General features: G+C 37.9%; 4 protein-coding genes across 4 annotated transcripts; 2 read left to right on the top strand and 2 right to left on the bottom strand.

The window, feature by feature from the left end:
• Window positions 1–1,385: 1,385 nt before the first annotated feature.
• LOC108821803 (berberine bridge enzyme-like 21) lies at window positions 1,386–3,505 on the top strand. The gene has a single exon (XM_018594800.2). It carries the CDS (start codon window positions 1,488–1,490, stop codon window positions 3,213–3,215), a length of 1,728 nt encoding a protein of 575 aa, XP_018450302.2. The 5' UTR covers window positions 1,386–1,487; the 3' UTR covers window positions 3,216–3,505.
• A 232-nt stretch (window positions 3,506–3,737) lies between these two features.
• Window positions 3,738–12,852, bottom strand: LOC108842708 (tripeptidyl-peptidase 2). Its single transcript, XM_018615700.2, has 34 exons — window positions 12,282–12,852; window positions 11,998–12,076; window positions 11,855–11,928; window positions 11,618–11,727; window positions 11,416–11,496; window positions 11,223–11,309; window positions 10,991–11,133; window positions 10,730–10,880; window positions 10,529–10,651; window positions 10,197–10,280; window positions 9,915–10,102; window positions 9,659–9,833; window positions 9,438–9,559; window positions 9,287–9,366; window positions 8,930–8,988; window positions 8,529–8,683; window positions 8,275–8,453; window positions 8,052–8,164; window positions 7,814–7,984; window positions 7,193–7,321; window positions 7,004–7,104; window positions 6,798–6,915; window positions 6,541–6,620; window positions 6,278–6,344; window positions 6,009–6,091; window positions 5,863–5,914; window positions 5,651–5,782; window positions 5,416–5,487; window positions 5,168–5,260; window positions 4,947–5,042; window positions 4,691–4,789; window positions 4,521–4,613; window positions 4,193–4,354; window positions 3,738–4,092 (listed from the first exon to the last, which is right to left on the bottom strand). The coding sequence occupies exons 1-34, from the start codon at window positions 12,652–12,654 to the stop codon at window positions 3,934–3,936; spliced, it is 4,083 nt and encodes a 1,360-aa protein (XP_018471202.1). The 5' UTR covers window positions 12,655–12,852; the 3' UTR covers window positions 3,738–3,933.
• A 2,851-nt stretch (window positions 12,853–15,703) lies between these two features.
• On the top strand, window positions 15,704–17,495 carry LOC108843385 (berberine bridge enzyme-like 22). Its single transcript, XM_018616575.2, has one exon. It carries the CDS (start codon window positions 15,821–15,823, stop codon window positions 17,387–17,389), a length of 1,569 nt encoding a protein of 522 aa, XP_018472077.1. The 5' UTR covers window positions 15,704–15,820; the 3' UTR covers window positions 17,390–17,495.
• On the bottom strand, window positions 17,470–19,720 carry LOC108843386 (dihydroceramide fatty acyl 2-hydroxylase FAH2). The gene is made up of 7 exons (XM_018616577.2): window positions 19,566–19,720; window positions 18,825–18,901; window positions 18,578–18,670; window positions 18,288–18,484; window positions 18,101–18,206; window positions 17,867–18,013; window positions 17,470–17,776 (listed from the first exon to the last, which is right to left on the bottom strand). The coding sequence occupies exons 2-7, from the start codon at window positions 18,873–18,875 to the stop codon at window positions 17,654–17,656; spliced, it is 717 nt and encodes a 238-aa protein (XP_018472079.1). The 5' UTR covers window positions 18,876–18,901; window positions 19,566–19,720; the 3' UTR covers window positions 17,470–17,653.
• Between the last annotated feature and the right edge of the window lie 140 nt (window positions 19,721–19,860).

Consider the following 19,860-nt stretch of genomic DNA (forward strand, 5'->3'; position numbering starts at 1 on the left):
AAAGCGTACACAAAATAACATGTGTACATTAAATAAGGTGTACACCAACATTAGAGATACACCTTCACAGATCTTAAAAGATAGATCGAGTGATGCATACAGAAGATTTCATAAAAAAAATTGAGAAAAGAAATTTAAGAATCAGATTTGAATTTTATAAAAAATAGAGAATGAAAGAGGAAGAAGACGAAAGAGAATGAAAGAGGAAGAAAAGAAAAAAAAAATATCTGAAAAAAAGAAGAAAATAATGAGAGAGAAGACATGGGTCCACTACTAATCATTTGATTTCAACTAGTAAACGTAATGAGAACACAAGAAAGTTAAGAAAAAGTGTCTCAGGAGCATAAACTGCTCTATTCTGTAATAAAAAATTTGAAACTGTCCTATGGTGTAATTGTTTCTTATACCTATTGGTTTAGGGTTACCGACATGGCGACATTGACCAGTGACACTAAAACACGCGATGAAGTAAAAGGACATTCAATGAGATAAACGGCTTACCGTAGAAACCGGTAAGAAAGTGAAAATTTAGAGCCGGGATCTTCTTTTACTTTTTGATTGGGTGGGACTCCATGCACATGCAAAACTCTAACTTTTGGATATATGATGCTAAATCGTAGTAAACAAAATATTGGTAGCTGTAAGAGTTAAACAGTGGTAACATTTTTAAAAATCTGTCTAAAATATTAAAAAATATTAGTAGAGGTTGCTTTTATCAGCGGTTTGATTAAAAATTACCAATGTTTTCACTCCTAAAATTTTTGAATTACAATTTCATAAAACTATATGAGTTATATATCTAAATTACTAAAAATGTACATAGAACTTTTATGATAATTATCTAAATACATTGGTAAAGCTTCATAAAATGGTAGTCACACATGAATCCTTAAAATATCAAATTAGTGGTGGCAAAGTTATTTATTATAATAAATTCATTTATAAGAAAAATAATAAATGAGTATTAAATTTTATAACAGTGAGAGTACAAAACTATAAGATGATTTCATTCTACCCATTCCGCCAGTTCTCTGAAATTTTCTTCGAACTTATCCTTTGGCTACTTTCTTCTTCTCCTTCATCTTATTGCCTGCGTACCCTGCAAAGAGATGAGTAGTGCGTTGGAGTAGTGTACCTGCCCAGTCTTAGCTAACAAAATGCTAGTTGTAGCCAGAGAATAAGTTGAATTGCTCAAAAAAAAAAAAGCCAGAGAATACGTTGAAAAATAATAAATGAGTATTAAGTTTTACAATCATTATTATATATATATATATATATATATATATATATATATATATATATATATATATATTATATATCCCTAATGCCTTTTTGGTTATTCAACGTTTAAAACACAAACTACAATTGGTAACAAACTTTTTAACACTTTGCGGTAACATATCATCGCTCTCTCCTCCGGTTATAAATAAGGAAACCAGATAAGTTCACAGAAGTAAGCAACAAGAGATCCAAGAAAGCATCTCAAAATGCTCACGACACGACCAACATTAGTCTCTGTCGGTTTCTTCCTCCTCTTCCTCTCTCTGCCTCTGATCTCCTCTTTCTCTCAACCATCAGTATCCTCGTCAGTCTACAACACATTCCTCAAATGCCTCTCGGAGAAGACCCAAACGCCGCAACACCAAATCTCCAAGATCGTCTTCTCTAAGACCAATCCTTCTTACACATCCGTCCTCCGCGCTTACATCCGCAATGCAAGATTCAACACTTCCTCCACTCCCAAACCGACCATCATCGTCACTCCTCTCACCTATAAGCACGTCAGCGCCGCCGTCGTCTGCTCGAAGCCTTTGAAGTTCGTCTTCAAGATCCGAAGCGGCGGCCACGACTACGACGGTCTCTCCTACATCTCCGACAAACCGTTTTTCATCCTCGACATGTCGAACCTCCGCCAGGTCTCCGTCGACATCGCCGATCAAACGGCGTGGATCTCCGCCGGAGCCACTCTCGGCGAGGTTTACTACAGTATCTGGGAGAAAAGCAAGGTCCTTGGATTCCCTGCCGGAGTTTGTCCGACGGTCGGTGTCGGAGGTCACGTGAGCGGCGGCGGGTACGGTAACATGATAAGGAAGTACGGTTTGTCGGTTGATCACTTCATCGACGGTAAGATTGTTGACGTAAACGGCGACGTTTTAGACCGGAAAGGGATGGGGGAAGATCTTTTCTGGGCTATCTCCGGCGGCGGAGGAGGGAGCTTCGGAGTCGTTTTGGGTTACAAGGTCAAGCTCGTTCCGGTTCCAGCAACCGTGACGGTGTTCCGGGTGGAGCAGTATATGGAGTCCGGAGCGGTGGACATGGTTCACAAGTGGCAGTTTGTTGGTCCGAAAACCGACAGGAATCTGTTCATGAGGATGCTGATCCAACCGGCGACTAGAAACAAGAAGAAGACGGTGAGAGCCACTGTGGTTGCTCTGTTCTTAGGGAGAGCAGACGACGTCGTTTCGCTGCTTAGTAAAGAGCTTCCCGAGCTGGCTCTAAAGAAGGAGGACTGTAAGGAGATGACTTGGTTCCAGTCCGCGTTGTATTGGTACAATTACTTAAACGCTACCGAGACCGATCCCAAAGTGTTTCTCGATCGGAATCTCGACTCCGCCGGCTTCGGTAAGAGGAAGTCTGATTACGTCCAGACAGAGATTCCAAGAAACGGGATCGAGTCTCTGTTCAAGAGGATGGCTGAGTTAGGAAAGATCGGGCTCGTTTTCAACCCTTACGGTGGAAGGATGGCGGAGATAGCGGAGGACGCGACACCGTTCCCGCACAGAAACATGCTTTACAAGATTCAGTACTCTATCAACTGGAAAATATCGTCTCCGGAGATAGAGGAGCGTTACTTGAAACAAGCCAGAGTGCTTCACAATTTCATGACCAGGTTTGTGAGCAAGAACCCTAGAAGTGCTTACTTGAACTACCGTGATATCGATATCGGGGTGAATGATCATGGGGCGAATAGTTTTGTGGAAGGAGAGGTGTATGGAAGGATGTATTTTGGTAAAAACTTTGATCGATTAGTGAAGATTAAAACCGCGGTGGATCCGGATAATTTCTTCTGGAATGAACAGAGTATACCTGTTGCTCAAAAAAAAAAAGAACAGAGTATACTTACATTGCCAAATAAGGTATATTATGATATGTATGAGACTTTATATCCGCCTATATTGCATGAGTATATGAGGAAGAATAAGGCTGCGGCGTGAGAGAATGATCAGAGTACAACTTCTAGAAGGACAGGTGGATGATCTAGAAGACTGATGTGGATAAAGAATAAGGAATAACACCTGGGGAGCAAAAGGAAATATATCACATGCTGCTAACGGTCTCTTAACCATGGGTGAGGAGCTGTGGTTGGCTAATGGTAATTTCCTATGTAAGCTCTAGTCTATCTTTGTAATATGTATCAAGTATATGATCAAAGTGATTGTAAGTTTCTCAGCCTTGTAATCGTTTGGATCTTAAAGAAGTAATCAAGGAGTAATTTCATGAGGTCTTTACTTTTACATAGAACTCGTAACAAAATTGGTATCAGAGCCTTGTACGTGACGGAAACTATATAAATGAAATTCATGCATATTAGCATATAAGATTTCAAAATTTGAAAATGAATGTTAGCATATATTTTTCTGCATTTCAATTTAAACAGTCGAAGGAAATTTTATCTTGATATTTTCTTATCTTTCCTGTCAACTTTTTAATTGTCCTCATTTATTATGACATGATCCTTTGACAAAAAAACCATATATTTTCCAAAAAGCAATAACGTAATAATAACCAAACAAATTATTAAGAAAGGATCAACGGCTAAACTAACGTACAGTTTATGAAGAAAGAGAAGAAAAGCAGTACTTTGGGTCTTATAACAAACCTTTTATTGAAGAATCGTATATTGAACAATACAATAACCTATAGGATCAACGGCTAAAAGAGAGGTAAGCTTGTAGGGAAACGAACTTGCATCCATTGCTTCTCATACGTAACCAAATGGCTCCAACCTAACTCCTCCAGCAAAACCAGTTTCATTTCGTACAGTTTCTTATTAGCTGTCTCGTTCTCATTTTGGATCATCTCCTCAAGTACCTTTACATATCATGTTATATTATCAATCAATTTTGTACAGTCATGAACACCGTTTGCAATTTTTCTTGGTAAATTAGAAGATTGGATAAATTTGTTTTACCTTCAATGCAGTCCCGGGTCGTGAGAGCCGTTTCTCTCTTAGAACAGAGAGAGTACAGAACTTGGATGATTTCACGTCTACCCATTTCGCCAGTTCTTTGAAATTTTCTTCGAACTTATCCTTTTGGCTACTTTCTTCTTCTCCTTCATCTTCCTTCTTACCCTACAACGAGATGAGTAGTGTAATTGCCCAGTATCAGCTAACAAAATGCTAATGACACATGTGTAGTTTCATACACACAAGCACCAACTAATGCATTAATATCTACAGTCAGATAAATTTATCAACAGTTTACGATGAGAGAAGTGAGATCAGTATTTGGTCTTGCCTTCAAATTCTCGAGTCTCGCCATGGCTAACCCTTTCTGGTATAGCGCTTCTGCCAGTTGGTCACGGGTCATCTCCATTTTCTTCTTTAAACTCTAATTTGAACAACAGGTGGTAATCAAGACGTAAATATGAATCTTTGTTAGAGGACGCAATAAATAAGACATCACACCTCTGCTTCCTCGTCTTCTGGTTCACTTTTTTGTAGCAAGAATCTCGCTAACTCGTCTACGTCAACGCTGCGTATTACTTCGTTTGCAGCATCTATAATCTGCAAAAAGACAATGGAATAGGATTTCAGCTTGCATTATAAATTTATCAGCCGTCTATAAACGGTAAAGAGATTAGTAATCTGAAGATTATATTTAATGCATCGGTAGAGAAAGTAGTGCATGATTTCGAGATTAGTAACTCATTTGAAACTTTACCTCTTCGTGATGGCTGATTTTGGTCCCAGCTTCAGACCGAGACAGCAAACTTTCTAAGATCTTAGCAAGCAATCGAGTACAGTTTGGGTATTCAGACTGCCAAGGAACATACGCTCACAGTTAATCTAAAAGCAATTTAGATTTGCATACTTTTTACAAAACTTTCGAGTTAAAGTGGCACAAAGCATTATTCCTAACGAAAAAGGCTTTAGCTCGAAAACCTTGAGACAAGAACACAACTTTCTCCACTCCGAACGATCTTCCTCAGTCTCTTGCTTTAGGTTCCCGAGAAATTTGATCTTTATGTCACGAACCTGATTACAAGGAAACGCTTTCGTAAAACAATAGTAGAAAAGAAAACTCACACCTTTATATTCACCAACAAGTACTCCAATCATTGATATAATAGGAGCATTTGACCATAACGTTGAGCAAGAGCCTATACGAAAAATGTTTCTGTAAATGATACCTCTTCTTCCAAGCGTTCTGAAACAGATTTACAGCTACTTGAAGCAGAAGCCGCTTTCTTATCTTCCTCAGGCTAAACAAAATAACAAACAAGTTCAATAAAACTGGAATACAAGGAAACAAACAGATTAAGCTAAAACAAAATTTGAGCTCTTGTAGCCAGATTTTCCAGCATTACTGCATCAAGTATCACAAGAGTATTCTAACCAGACAAGAAAAGATAGGCTTTTAAATACCTTATTTGGTGGAACCACATATGATATCGGATAAGAAACAGGATTATCCTTTGGATTCTTCCCTTCTTTATCATCAAAAGACAATTTCCCATATGAGATTTCTCCCACCAGCACAGATCCTTGTGGAGTATTCTGCAGGTAAAATCAAAATTGTACATTTGAAAGAGATACGATGGAATCAGAACATTAATTGTACAAACACTCTACTAAACCTTGGGTATCTTATCCTTTGTTGGTGGGCCCAGATAAAACGCCTCCTTCACCCTGCATGGTGATAAATGAGGAGAGGAACAAGTTCAGATTTCAACCAATGCAGCAGTCAGAGAAATATAAGCTAGTAAGTGAACCAAACGAGTACCCTGGCATTAGAACAGAAGACTTAAAGGCACCATTTCCTGTGACCGGACCATCTGGTTCAGAATGTAAGCTCAACCGAACCTCCTGCATCACCAGCAAAATCGATGGAATAATCAGCTTTTCGTGAATTCTAATGTTGCAAAAGTATCGTACATATATATATATATACACATCAGCTAAGCAAGAGTACTCCAACTTGGTTCTGTAGTTCTTCTTTCTTTCTTTCCCAGACAAATATTACATGTAACTATTCAAAACAAAGTATCTCACCCCCATATTTCTTTCAATGAACACAATGAGCTGCTTCAGTTTTTCCAGCAGCTGCACATTTTCATGCCTGGTGAAAGCAATTAGATTTTAGAATACGTAAATATGCACTGTGAAACAAGTTGTTAACCACATAATAATATCGTTTTAAGGAAGTTGTCAACCAATCATGTTGAAAAGATCATTTCTGCCTGGGGATTAATATGTACAAACTCTACCCTTCAATTTTTAAAATAAAGTGAAACCATCAAAGATTTAGCACAAACCTCAGATACAGCTGAAGTTTATATTCACCCTTGGGAAGTTTAGAAGACTCAGGATAAACGTCACCCATTGCATATACACGCTGAAAGTATGTCAGGACAGCGTGTTAAGGCAAAAAAATAAAATAAAATTAAGGCATAACCAAATTTGCTACACATGAAAGCAGAAAAGCGTGTTTAGTAGACAATGCCGATAATAATTTTACAAGCTTATTTATACTTCTACTACCTAGCGTTTTAGGTGGCAGTTAGAACAGTACCTTGTTGGCATCAGAGATCATATAGAATTGGGACTCAAATTTAGTGTCATATATGCGATTGTTCAATAAAGGTATATACGGTTTCACTTCAGCTGCATCCTCTAATTTGAACTTGTAGCTGCAGAAACAAAAGAGCTTGTTAACTTTAGAAGTTTTGATAAAGAGATAGGTAAGCAACGACAGCAAGAAACAAAAGTATAACTCACGTTAATGTCAATGCTAGTATCTGTTTGCCCGACAGTAGTCTATCGCGGCAAGTTGATAGAGTCTTAAGTTGTGCATCAACAGGTTGATAAGGAACTCGTATCTGCCGTCAAAACAAAACACTGTCCATAAGCAATTCTACAAACACTCACAAAAAAAAGGAGAAGATACCATCTCCAAATATACTGTACCTTGTTCAGAACAGCTACGGGAATGAGTTTTTCAGATGCCAATAGTGCTTCAGCTTCAACTTTTATTGGTGCTTCACTTCCATCAAGTATCAACTCTTCTTTATTGACACCAATTCCGTGGAATGCAATCTAAAATACCAAAAATAACTTGCATCAACTCATGTCTAGCAAGTCGCAATGTACTCAGTATAGTTAGAAGGCGTGAGCCACTTGAATATATAATTTCGTTCATAACATAGTTGGCAGCATGAATACTGACGAATAAGACACTTTTTATATATTCATCTTTAATTCGTTTCCATAACCATTCCTAAATGAGAATGCACTTGCAGGATTGATTATGGATACCAAAAACGTAACATCTAAAGAGAGGCTAAAACTGGTAAGGGAACCAAATTGCAGAAAGAAATAAGCAATGCGTTAACATGAACCAAAAGATACACTAGAATGATTAACTCAGAAACGTCAGGAAACCAGTAGGGGAAAAGGTGGGAACAAAAGACCTAAAATAATAACTTGGAGTTCATTATCTAACAGACGATGACAAAAAAAGACAAAACAAACACACAAATTTGATGTTAACACATACACGCACATATATGTATAACTCTGAGTTCCTACCTCAAAGTCAACGATAGTTGGTTCACGACTTCCAAGGCCACTGGACCAGAATTGAGCTAGAGCTAGTTCCATCGTTTGACCACTAACCACTGGAAACGCGAAGCTTTTCGCAGACGGAGATGCAAAAGTTGTAGCGTTCTCCCACTTGATAGGCCTTCGCAATGGGCAAATCTGCAAATCAGATAACATTAGAACCAGCAGCATCAAAGAGATTTGAATTTCCTTAAACGTGCCCTACCTGAAGCGTATCAATATAAAATCTCCGTGTAGTATCAAACCCTGAAGTTCGTATCGTAGCCTCAGCCCATGTTGCTCCAAGTGGTACCTCGATAAATCTTCGTTCAATGTGGCCTACAGTTGGAATTGTTGACAAAGAAAGTACCAAACATATATAACGGCTGCCATTTCAGAGGACGTGTTTGCTTTGTATATCACACATTACAAAGTTGACAGACGATAACCTGAGATGAAAGACATTTGTTGAAATGAAATAACTGGAGGTCGACTTTCCACAGTCTTGGGAATTATTATTGTTACTGGGATTCTGAAAACAGGACCACGCTGTGGAGCTTTGCAATCAATCCCATAAACTTCAAAGTAATGCACACCATCCTCCAAATTTGTGGGGTCCACAACAACGCTGAAAGGTGATAGTATATTCTTACTACAGAGATAATAAACCGAAGCAGATAGATACAGGATTAAGAACACTAACTTGAAGCTACGTCCGTTATGAGTGAGAAGGAGATAATCAGGAATCCGCACAACTCCTTCATTTGTGGAATGCAACTCGAGACATTCCTCAAACGGGACAAGTTCCTTTAAATTACTTGCACCTTCATGGAACTTCGGCTCAACTTGTACCGTCCACTGGGAAGTCAAAACGATGCTTGTTTCAGAATACAGATAGGAGAGATAGCAAAGTCTAAAAGTGAAATATACTACATTTGGTAGGACGTAAAGTTCACGAAGGAAAATTTTAACTCCATGACAGTGCATCTAAAGACCTTAATATTCCAGAGAAAAGGACAAAATGGCATGTCGTACGAAGATAATGATATATAATGAAAGTTAGCATGCATTTGAGTATATTCGTGTGATATAGCAACAGCTAACCTCAGTCGACTGTCTGGAAGCAGTAGCCTCCCGTAGGTAGATGCCCCGTGATGTTGGACCTGCGTTTTAAAGTTCATAACTCGTAAAAGGAAAGGTTCGTCTTTTATCCAAACACGAAAAATCAACCCCCCCCCCCCCCCTAAAGAAAAAGCAGGAAGGCCTTCAATATTAGCAGCTACACACACAGGAAGGCCTTTAATATAGCACTAAGATGCATTTGCAAAACGTATGATGGAAATCAACACATTTAGTTGTCCTGTTTATCTTCAATGAGAGCGTCAGGTTTCAGCAAGAAAGTTTCCAGTACACATCTACCTAGAAAACTTCAAAAATTGCTCAAGTTCTTTCTTGACATACTTGTTTTTCCCGAGAGATTGACCTTTGTCTGATAAAATACACATGGAAAATCCTTAAACTGCTTCAAGTATTCATATGCCCTGTCATTATAAAATAAATCAGAACTATCTAAAACATGGCGTTAATTTAATTACATGGTATAGAACCTTACTTATCAACTTGCATAAGCCCTTGTCCAGCAGATAGTTTATCTTCAGGTAGATCCCCTACAGGAGTTGATGTATTCTCAAGGGCCCTTCTCACACTGTATGGGCTAACTGGGATACCCTCAGCCTGCAGATACATTAAATCATTCCAGCAGCTGAAAGATGCGTGAATAAACGGGAAAGAAACAGATGAGGTAGAAGGAAAAAATAATGTCGAAGAAGAAACCTTCATCGCACTCAGAAGTAGCGCAATTGCTCCACAGGCAGAAGGAGATGACATTGATGTTCCATTCATGAGCATGCGTCTTTGAAGCGTCCATGTAGGAACAGGAGCAACAGCCCCACCAGCTGCACTTATGCAGACACCTAAATCTCCATCAGAGGTTGGCCCCCGGCTTGACCTACAATATAACAATAACTATTTCACGCTACCTATAAACTGCAACAGAATTAATCAAAAGAAAGGAAAAAGGTGAAAATACCAAGTATATTCAAGCCCTTCACAGGGAGGTTCGACTACCGAATGGGCACCAGCTGCCATTGCAGGAGAAACATATGCGCCAACACCAATGATACTGGAAGTTGTTCCACCAGGTGCACCAACTGTTGTTAATGCTGGGCCGTTGTTACCAGCACTACTTACAAATATTAGGCGTCTCTTGTTCACAGCCTAAAAATAGCAGAATGTCAACAAACGCAAGATTAAAAACATAAAACAAAAGCAACTAAGTGCTGCCTAACAAAGACAAAGGTTTGAATGATACTTCAGTAACAAGATCAACAAAGCGTCCGTAGTCTGGAAGTAATGCTGCCTCTCCATAGCTCATGTTGACAATATCACAATTATGCTGTGTCATTATAACAGAAGTCAGCGTACACACAAAAAAAATGTATTGACTTTTGTCAATGCAAAAGCAGTCACATATACTAGTCCACGCAGATATGAAATTCCTCCATACAAGCTGATGATGCAAAGTAGTTCAAGAGATAATAAGATACGATTTGCTTTGTTCAAACTTCAAAGGATATAACTTTAGGAAGTTACAAACAAGTTTTTGGCTAATGGTATGGTATACTACAATCAGTAAATAATTACCTCCAGGGCAGCTATCAGTGCCCGTGTCAAGCCAGTTCCGGTCTCCATTGACCCTAACCGCGAATCTCCAATTTTGCAAGATATAATCTGCGCACCAGGTGCCATCCCATTCAACAAGTGCTCCTAACACAAACATACCACAAGAGTTAATTGATTGCAAGAAATTATCAATATAAATAACTTATATAGTTGTGTTAGCACCTCGGGGTGGTGTGCGGTAGCTATCCCAGCAACATGAGTGCCATGTGGAGAACTATCAGTTACAATGCTTAGGACCTTTCCCTCATCATACACATTAGTAACAAAGGAGCAAGCATCTAGTCGGCTAAACACTCCGCACTTCCGCTCAATTCTGGTTTATATATTAGAATGAGATCAAAATAAGGTAAAATTTGTGAGCTCCCAAGCAAAAAAAAAAAATCCTAAATTTAATAAGGGATATATCCCTTAAGTAAGACTTGCCGGTAATTAGTCAGGGGTGTGAAGTCTGCTAGTTCCCCGCAATCTGGATCTTCTTCAAGACTCTGCGTATCAAGTGCAACCCTCCATACTTCCCCATCATGCCACACGACAGCATCAATAACAGGCCCTTTGTCTTCATAGTTCTACAGAAAAAAAAATGTATTTACAGCACAGATTCAAGAAAACAGCGGACACGTAAACAGAAATAATAAAGGAAATTATCTAAACTTACATCAGCTTGTTTCTTTAGGAAATCAACTCTGCTTTGGAGGTCTTCACGTGTCTTCTTCAGTTTCGTATCATCCACCTTGCTGTGCTTCTGGAGGCAAGAAATAAAAAACGAGGTCAAAATAAAATTTGAATAACACTGTCAGACTCGCAACATTCACCAATACAGGAAACCAGATTCAGCATCTCTGTAGTACCTGATCGAAGTCATACAGAATCTTGACAGCCTTTGCAATTTCTTCCTGATTCTTTTCATCCCAGGTTTTCTTTCTCTCTTTCTGTGTGGATAAAAAGACAGATAGAGGTCTTAGATTAGTTACGCAGAACTTCTGTGTGGGATTTTGAGATTTAATAGCTAATCCAACAGACAAACAAAAAGACCACAATTGCAATGGCTACCTTGACACGAGAAGTTAAGGTATCAGTAAATAGCTCGTAAACCAACTTGCAACCTACACGCCACTCTCCAGTGGGGTTCTTCCATGAAGAATTGACAACCAACGGTACCCCTGAAACAAATTTGTTTAAAAAAAAATAAAAAATAATAATCAACGTGTGTCAACAAGCCAACATGAGCGGGTAAACTCTCATGTGGAAATCCTAAATATCTCATTCTAGATCGATCAAATCAACAACCTGATGCTCCAGGAATAAGACCATCTTCATTGGCTTTAACCACTGTGGATGTATCTATATCCCCACTACCAGTGCTGAAAAATAAAAACAATATACAATCAGCACACAACCAGATGCATAATTCAAGTAAAGCATAAACATACCAGTCGATGACGTCCAAAACCTTGGGTTTTCCATCAGATGTTACATGCAAGCCAGCAGCAGAAGGATCAAAACCAGAATCTACAAAAAAAAACATACAAATCTCATCTGCTCAGTTCCTCGATCAGAATTTTAACAGCAAAACGTCTTCGAAAACGAAACAATCTCCCTATTGATCTGATCCAGTACAAACAATCTAACCAAAGCCTAATTGATAAGCATCCATAAACATAACAGACGATTCAACAAGTGAAGTGAAGCGAAGCAAAGAGAAGGCGAGAAGTACCAAAGATAGCGATGACTACGCCACGACCGTCGTACTCAGGATGAGCTTCGATGAAGCGATCCGCACCGATCTCTTTCTTAGGCATGAGAGAAGCAAGGAAGGTTGATTCGTTCAGCTTGAAATTATCAGTTCCAGCGACACCGCCTCCTCCTCCTCCTCCTCCGCCACAACCGACGCGAGAAGCCGTAAGAGTCTCAGAAGGCATCGCCGAGAAACCACTCCGTCTTACTCGAATTCGACGAGAGCGAGAGCAGCAGCTTCTTCGATGAAAAGTTAATGGAAGAGAGAGTGACGTGGACGAAGAAGCCCAATAAGAAGAAGAACACGACGGGCCTCCGAACAACGCGCCGTTAATCTGCAGACTCACGTCCATCTTCCAGATGTGTGTTTGTTTATTAGAGATAGATAGGGTTAATTTGGTAAATTGTCTGAGTCACTCTTGTGACTCGTGAGTGTGCTGTAGTATGTCAATGGAAGGTGGCCGTGGCTTACTCTCACTGGGTGGCTTTGCTTACTCTTAACAAAGATAACGAAATTATGTTGGGCTTCGCTTTATTTTCTTAGTTACATAGTTCGAACCATTGTGGTTGGTGACTTTAAATTGCACATCTTGGTTTTTCGCTTTGCAGGCCCCGAGATTTATAAAATTTAAAGCAACTCTTTGAGAGCGAAATATTTTGTACTTATGTATTTTAAAACATTTTTTTATAATTCGGAGATGTGCGGATCGAAACTCAACCAACTAATCCTTTGGAGTTTGTTTAATGGTACCGAATAGATTCGGTTGCTCGTAATTAGAATTAGATACTTATGTCGCTGTCAAATATCCACAAAATCTGAGTTTGATAAGTTTTGAATCCAGGGTGTTTAGTAATTTTCCAAACCACTTGATTGTAGTTTATTTTAAAACATTTAGAAACTAAAATAATTGATACATATTATTATATTAACTAGTAATTAATAAAGTCTTTTAGTCGGAAGAAAAAAACAACTATGAAATCTTGATGAGGATTAGGCACATGTGGTTCTGAATTTTTTTTTTGATGAATCTTTTATAAACAAATATGTGGTTCTGCAAAAAGGACAGTGGTGATGAATCTATTTATAAGAAAATAACATGAATTCACGTTTCACTAATAATTTAATGAAGAACAAAAACTGCTAAACCATATCATTATGGTCATCCTACCTAATTACTTTTAACCAATAAGAGATATCAGTTTACCATATAAGTATAAGCTTGTTCAAGATTTTTTCTCTTTATTGTATTTTTTTGTTAGGATATATAAATATCCAAAAGGTACGAATATTTTTATGATTATGTTCATGCGGTTATGACAACGACGGCGGATCCATTTGTAGCACTAATCATTCAATCTGGTGCGTCGTCACCAAAGACTTCCAGAACGTAAGAACCGGTGACACGTTAAGTATGACCGTAGAGTTGACATCAAGCCTAACGACGTTAACGCTTCGTTTCTTTTAACTCAACTTTATAGTTCTAAAAACAACTATGAAACCATTTAAAGCCCTTTATCAAAAACAAAAAAAAAAACTATGCAACCATGATAAGGATTAGGTACATGTGGTTCTGAAAAAAGTATGGTGATGAATCTAGTTTTGCTCTTCGTTAAACTATGAAACCATTATAAGAAAACAAAATGTTACACAAAAAAATCACGTTTCAAGTAACAACTTAACGAAGAGCAAAAACAATCACATCTTCGTGGTCATCTACCAGCTTGATCTAGACTAGCAGTTTTCCCTTTATATATATCCAAACAGCAAACATATACGAATCTTGATTATGATTCTGTGCATGCGGCTGTGACAACGAGGACGAATCCATTTTTAACACTAGTTATTCAATTCAAAGAATCACCAAAGACTTCCAGAAAGTAAGAATGATGACACGTACGTTTTTAGTATGCCGTAGAGTTGACATCAAGACAATGACGTTAACGTTTAATTTCTTTTTTAACATTATAAGAGTTCTCTTAAGACAAAATCAAACAATGAACAAAATATATGATATGGTCCATTATAATTTTTTTTGTCAACTTTATGGTTCATTGAATTCAAGAGTAACAAACGTTTACTTTTCTTTGTTTCACACTATAGCAGCTTTATATATTTTGGTTTAGTCCATGATTCTAGTATCTCATATATGTATAAACGCTTCTTATAAGCTTTTATCAAAGAAAACTTAGTATTTTAAACCTAAAATTCGTGGAACTGATCACACCGTTTACGTAGATTTTGAACTCAAGTCTAATTGGTCATTGTTAATTTAGAAGATCTTGTTATCCAAGAAGAAACACCGCAAAATAAGGCTATAAATTAGTAGTTTAATTCGTTTAAAACTTAAGTTTATTGTATTTAGGTAACAATATCCAGCTATACACCATGAACCTTGACAAACGACCAATCACTAGTCTTACAATATGGATATATAGCTGTAAAAGGAAAACCTATCAAAACGCTATTTTGGGCTTTTATTTATTGGTATCTTGGAGCCATGCAGGTATACAATAATGCGCAAAACTATTTTCTAGCAAGTAATATTATCTGTGTCTTATTATGTAAAATGTTTTAGATTTTTTTGTTTGTTTTTGTTTCATTTAGAACTAATCGGAAATATCTGGAAAAAAGAACTTACTAATCCTTCAAGAAAACAATACTAACATCTAGTATTAACTATTAAGTTTATTATTATTCCAATATTAATTTAAAAATTTATATTAAACTTTTTATTTTATGATACACTTTGAAATCCACTATTAATGAAAATATTATAAGTTCCCAGATGATTCTATAATGAATTTAGAGTGTTTTGGTAGAGTTTTTTAGTTAACAAACTAAAAATTTAAATATTATGATTTCAGATGAAACTTTAAAGTTGTTTAATAAAATTATATTATTTATTTAATTCACATAAAATTATCTAAAATTCACTAAAATCAAATTACTTCAAATCTAATAAATTGAATACACCTCTAATTTCTAACATGAATCAAATTCAGAATGATAAATTTATACCATGCCCCAAAGTAATGTCTATTACAAAGATATCACTATCTAGTTTCAATAACAATTATTGTCAAAGTATATACCCAGTATTTACAAAATTTAAATTTTGTATTTTTCTAGTAAAAACATTTTGTAAAATGGGAGGAGAAGAGAAGTACTTGACTCCACGTTTAGGAAACTGCAATATTTTGATAGAACGCGTAGTTCCCAGATATGGCTGTCACTATTCCACAATCACAAACTTTGAAAATGCCTACATTTTTGACTCTTGGCTTAACGTCTTAGTTTCAGCTACTCGTTAAAAATAATCTTATTAAATTTCTAGTGGCGTTTATTAAAATATTACATTCAAATAAACACCACCAAAACTGAAATCTATATAGTCTTCTTGATCCTTCTTCATTGCAACTCATCCAGTTTCTCTCAAGATCGCTCTCTAAACCAGACAGAGATCCAGAACACTATACTTCTTCTTTGTCTGAAACTTCAAACACAAGAAATAAACAAACATGAGAGACCTAGCTTTGTGTCTGTTTCTTTTCTTCTTAGCTAAACATGTCAGTTCTGTTCCCACAAAAGAACAGTTTCAAAGTTGCTTGTCGACAATCTCCAAAAGCCCTAGAAATCCCATCAAACACACATCAGATTCCAGACTCTACACCACCTCTTTGGAGACTTCATCTCCAGAGCCAAGCTTCCTCAACTTGAATTTCACAAGTCTGAAGCCTATCCTTACCCTCAAACCGAAATCCGAATCAGAAATCAAACAATCAATACTATGCAGCAAGAAACTTGGAGTGCAAGTAAGAACCCTAAGTGGTGGTCACGACTACGAAGGCCTCTCTTACCTCTCACTATCACCCTTCATAATCGTCGACCTAGTTAACCTCCGTACCATCAACATCAACCTCACTGAAGAAACCGCATGGATCCAATCCGGCGCAACACTCGGCGAACTCTATTACAAAATAGCAAAAGCCAGCAAGATCCATGCCTTCTCCGCAGGGATATGTCCAAGCGTTGGAGTTGGTGGACATATCAGCGGCGGAGGGTTCGGTACGATAATGAGAAAACACGGTTTAGCGTCTGACAACGTCGTGGACGCGCGTTTGATGGACGTAAACGGGAGAATCCTCGACAGGAAAACGATGGGAGAGGACTTGTTTTGGGCTCTAAGAGGAGGCGGAGCTGCGAGTTTCGGTGTTGTGCTGTCATGGAAAGTTAAGCTCGCTAGGGTTCCTGAAAAGGTAACTTGTTTCATAAGTCAACATCCAATGGGAGCAAGCATGAACAAGCTTGTTCATCGGTGGCAGTCCATAGGAGCAGAGCTAGACCAAAATCTCTTCATCAGAGCCATAATCGACAACAGTCTAGAAGGAGGTCAAAGGAGAGTGAAAACTACTTTCCAAGCTTTGTTTCTTGGTGGAGTCGATAGATTGATTCCTCTGATGAACCAGAAGTTTCCTGAACTCGGATTAAGAGCTCAAGACTGTTCTGAAATGAGCTGGATCGAGTCGATAATGTTCTTTAACTGGAAGTCAGGACAGCCGTTAGAGACAATGCTCAACAGAGACCTAAGATACGAGGATCTTTACTTCAAAGCAAAGTCAGACTTTGTTCAAAAACCAGTTCCTGAGAACGTTTTCGAAGAAGTAACCAAAAGGTTTCTCGAGAAAGAGACTCCACTGATGATCTTAGAGCCATTGGGTGGGAAGATAAACGAGATATCAGAAAGCGACTCTCCATATCCACACAGGAGAGGGAACATTTACAACATACAGTACATGGTGAAGTGGAAAGTGAATACAGTAGAGGAGATGAACAAGCATGTGAGGTGGATGAGAATGCTTTACGATTACATGACTCCTTACGTCTCCGCATCGCCGAGAGGAGCGTATTTGAATTACAGAGATCTTGATTTGGGAAACAACACAGGAAGCAAGACAAGCTTTGAAGATGCTAGGATATGGGGTGAGAAGTATTACAGAGGGAACTTCAAGAAGTTGGGTTTGGTTAAAGGGAAGATTGATCCAACCAACTTCTTCAGGAACGAACAGAGTATTCCTCCTCTGTTTTGATTTCTCATAAGACAAAACCAAATGTATTTATTTAGTAGATATGTACCCAAATAAACAGTCGATTAAAAGACCAAATTGAATAGCAAATAAACCAGTTTGATTTTAATTTTCTATGACCACACCATAAAACCGGTTCACACACCACTAGATATGTTCAAAATATGGTGATAGATCGTATACAACATCAGTTAAACAGTCATAAAATCACATGATGAATCAGAAGTGAGTTTTTGACACACTGAAAATGGCAAAACGATATCCGGTTTAGAGCTTCTTCTTCTGAGCAGCCTTTGTACCGGGAAGTGTTCCAAAGACTCTATCCCAGAGAGAAGAAGTGATTCCATATCCTTTGTCCTGGATTCTGAAGTGGTGGTTCAGATGGTACTTCTGTAAAGCGTATACCAAAAACTCAAATCAGAAATTCAAAGGAACAGCGACAAAAGAGATTTTTTTTTATTTATATGGGATTTGCTTTACCTTGAGATGCTTGAAGGTTGGTTCTTTAGGTTGACCGTGGTGTAGATAGAAATGAGTACAATCATACATCACATAGCCAAACAAAATGCCTCCAAGCATAGCAGGAGCTGTAGCAGGAGTAGCTATGAGGTGCAGAAGCTTCCATAGCTAAGACAAGGAAAGATGATGAACATGGATGTAAGTTCACATTTTGACAACAAACAAACGAATGAAAAGAAGACTCCAGATACTTACTGGAACCAAGAGGATTGCTGTTGCGGTGGGAGGGAAAACAAGACGAAGGCCGTCTTGTGGGTGCTTGTGATGGCATCCATGAAGAAGATAGTGTGCAGTGTTTGCCCTACAAAAAAAAAAAACAGAATAAGCTTCATGGAGAAACATGTTATGTTTATATTGCATTGATCACTGATATTGAACTAACCAGTAGCTCTTGGTTTCTATGTGGAAAAGGAAACGATGAAGTGTGTACTCGAGCAATGTCCACGTGAATACGCCAAATGCAACTATTAAACCCATCTGGGGAAATGTCAGTCCCCTCGCCGCGGAGATTGAAAGAACGTAGCAGACAACTGGAAGCCAGATAGTTGGGATTGCCCACCAAACCGTGCGAGTCAAGAACTGCTCAAAAGTTTCACAAAGAAGGATATATAAATCAAAAACATATACATTAAAAGAAGATGAATCTACAAAAAGAAGAGAGTTGATTGATACCTCCCAAAAATCACTCTGGAAAAAACGAGGACCCTCTACGCATACAATAGGTTGATGAATCCATTCCTGATATTCTTCCCCAAGATGACCAACCTGATGAGAAACAAAAGAGTTGATTTTTTTATCAGTACACTGATGGCTTTGAAGGTTGAAGAAAGAACGTAACGTCACCTCCTGTTTACTTTGTCTTTGATCAATGCAAATTAAAAAAGACTAATGACCGAAAAGAAGTGATAGAGGGGATCACCTGAAAGACAAGTGGCTTATCCAAATCGACAGTGAAGCGTTCTGCGACCATCTTTGCCACCCAACTGAGACTCTTGGCTAGAGAATAAAAGAAATGAGTAAAACTTAAATTTTTGCATACACATGTACTGCTGAGAAGAAACATAGAAGATGAACAGTATATAAATAATCAAAAGGTAAACCAAAACTCAAGACTACTTGTATTAAAATATGTAACTGGTAAGTCAAGGAAGAATTGGAACTGAAACTGCACTCTTTCAAATACAAAACAAATTGACGGCGGAAACATCACGCAAAACCCCTTCATTCATCTAACAAGAACATATAGAAAAAATAAGAACATATACGAATCCAAAGCTCGATTTACAGAAGTGAACACAAACAAGAATAGAATTTCATCTGAATGATCCAATTAAAAAGAATGTGTAATCGCAAGATCTTCCCTCCCTCATTCAACAACATACCTAAAGACAGAGCGAATCAACGAAAAAAAACAAGCTTGACAATGTGTTATTAAAAAGGAACGAAACTTTCAGAATAAGGAAACCAAATCAATCATCAGATTATCTCGGAAAAAAAAAAGAAACGCGTCAAATGAGAGGTGACGAAATCTAGAGGAGAAGGAAAAAGGCAACATTTTCCGGAATTTACGAAGAAAAATGTCCGATTTTTACGCGAGAAAAATGAAACGATCTGGAATCGAGAATGCGAAGAAGAAAGATCTGAGTAGCTTTTTCTTTACCTTAGAGGAAGAACAAACGCCTCTCTCTCTCTCTCTGGGATTGTAAGAGACTCGCTCGCTTGCTTCTCTCCAATGAGGGGGAAGGAACAACAACAACAGCAACACTCTGTCACACAACGATGGGTTTATTATGCTTCTTCTCTTGATAATGTTCGGCCCACGTTTTTCTCTTTTTTTTGCTTAATTTTCTTTTTTGTTTGTTCCATTTTTATCTGTCTAAATTAAAAAAAAAACGTTACAACAGATCATTATTGGCTGGCCAAAAAAATATAATTAAGGAATGGCTGAAAAAAGG

This window comes from Raphanus sativus, chromosome 2, assembly GCF_000801105.2.
Source record: "Raphanus sativus cultivar WK10039 chromosome 2, ASM80110v3, whole genome shotgun sequence".
NCBI classification, from domain to species: Eukaryota; Viridiplantae; Streptophyta; class Magnoliopsida; order Brassicales; family Brassicaceae; genus Raphanus; species Raphanus sativus.

Excerpts from the sequence above, each read along its gene's own strand:
- LOC108821803 (XM_018594800.2), top strand. The coding sequence starts at position 1,488 with ATGCTCACGACACGACCAACATTAGTCTCTGTCGGTTTCTTCCTCCTC.
- LOC108842708 (XM_018615700.2), bottom strand. The coding sequence starts at position 12,654 with ATGGACGTGAGTCTGCAGATTAACGGCGCGTTGTTCGGAGGCCCGTCG. Across the intron at positions 6,916-7,003 it reads ATACTAGCATTGACATTAAC|CTACAAGTTCAAATTAGAGG; the intron begins GTGAGTTATACT and ends TTGTTTCTGCAG. Across the intron at positions 5,915-6,008 it reads TCTTCTGTTCTAATGCCAGG|GGTGAAGGAGGCGTTTTATC; the intron begins GTACTCGTTTGG and ends ATCACCATGCAG.
- LOC108843385 (XM_018616575.2), top strand. The coding sequence starts at position 15,821 with ATGAGAGACCTAGCTTTGTGTCTGTTTCTTTTCTTCTTAGCTAAACAT.
- LOC108843386 (XM_018616577.2), bottom strand. The coding sequence starts at position 18,875 with ATGGTCGCAGAACGCTTCACTGTCGATTTGGATAAGCCACTTGTCTTT. Across the intron at positions 18,671-18,824 it reads ATAAGCCACTTGTCTTTCAG|GTTGGTCATCTTGGGGAAGA; the intron begins GTGATCCCCTCT and ends GTTTCTCATCAG. Across the intron at positions 18,207-18,287 it reads ATAGAAACCAAGAGCTACTG|GGCAAACACTGCACACTATC; the intron begins GTTAGTTCAATA and ends TTTTTTTTGTAG.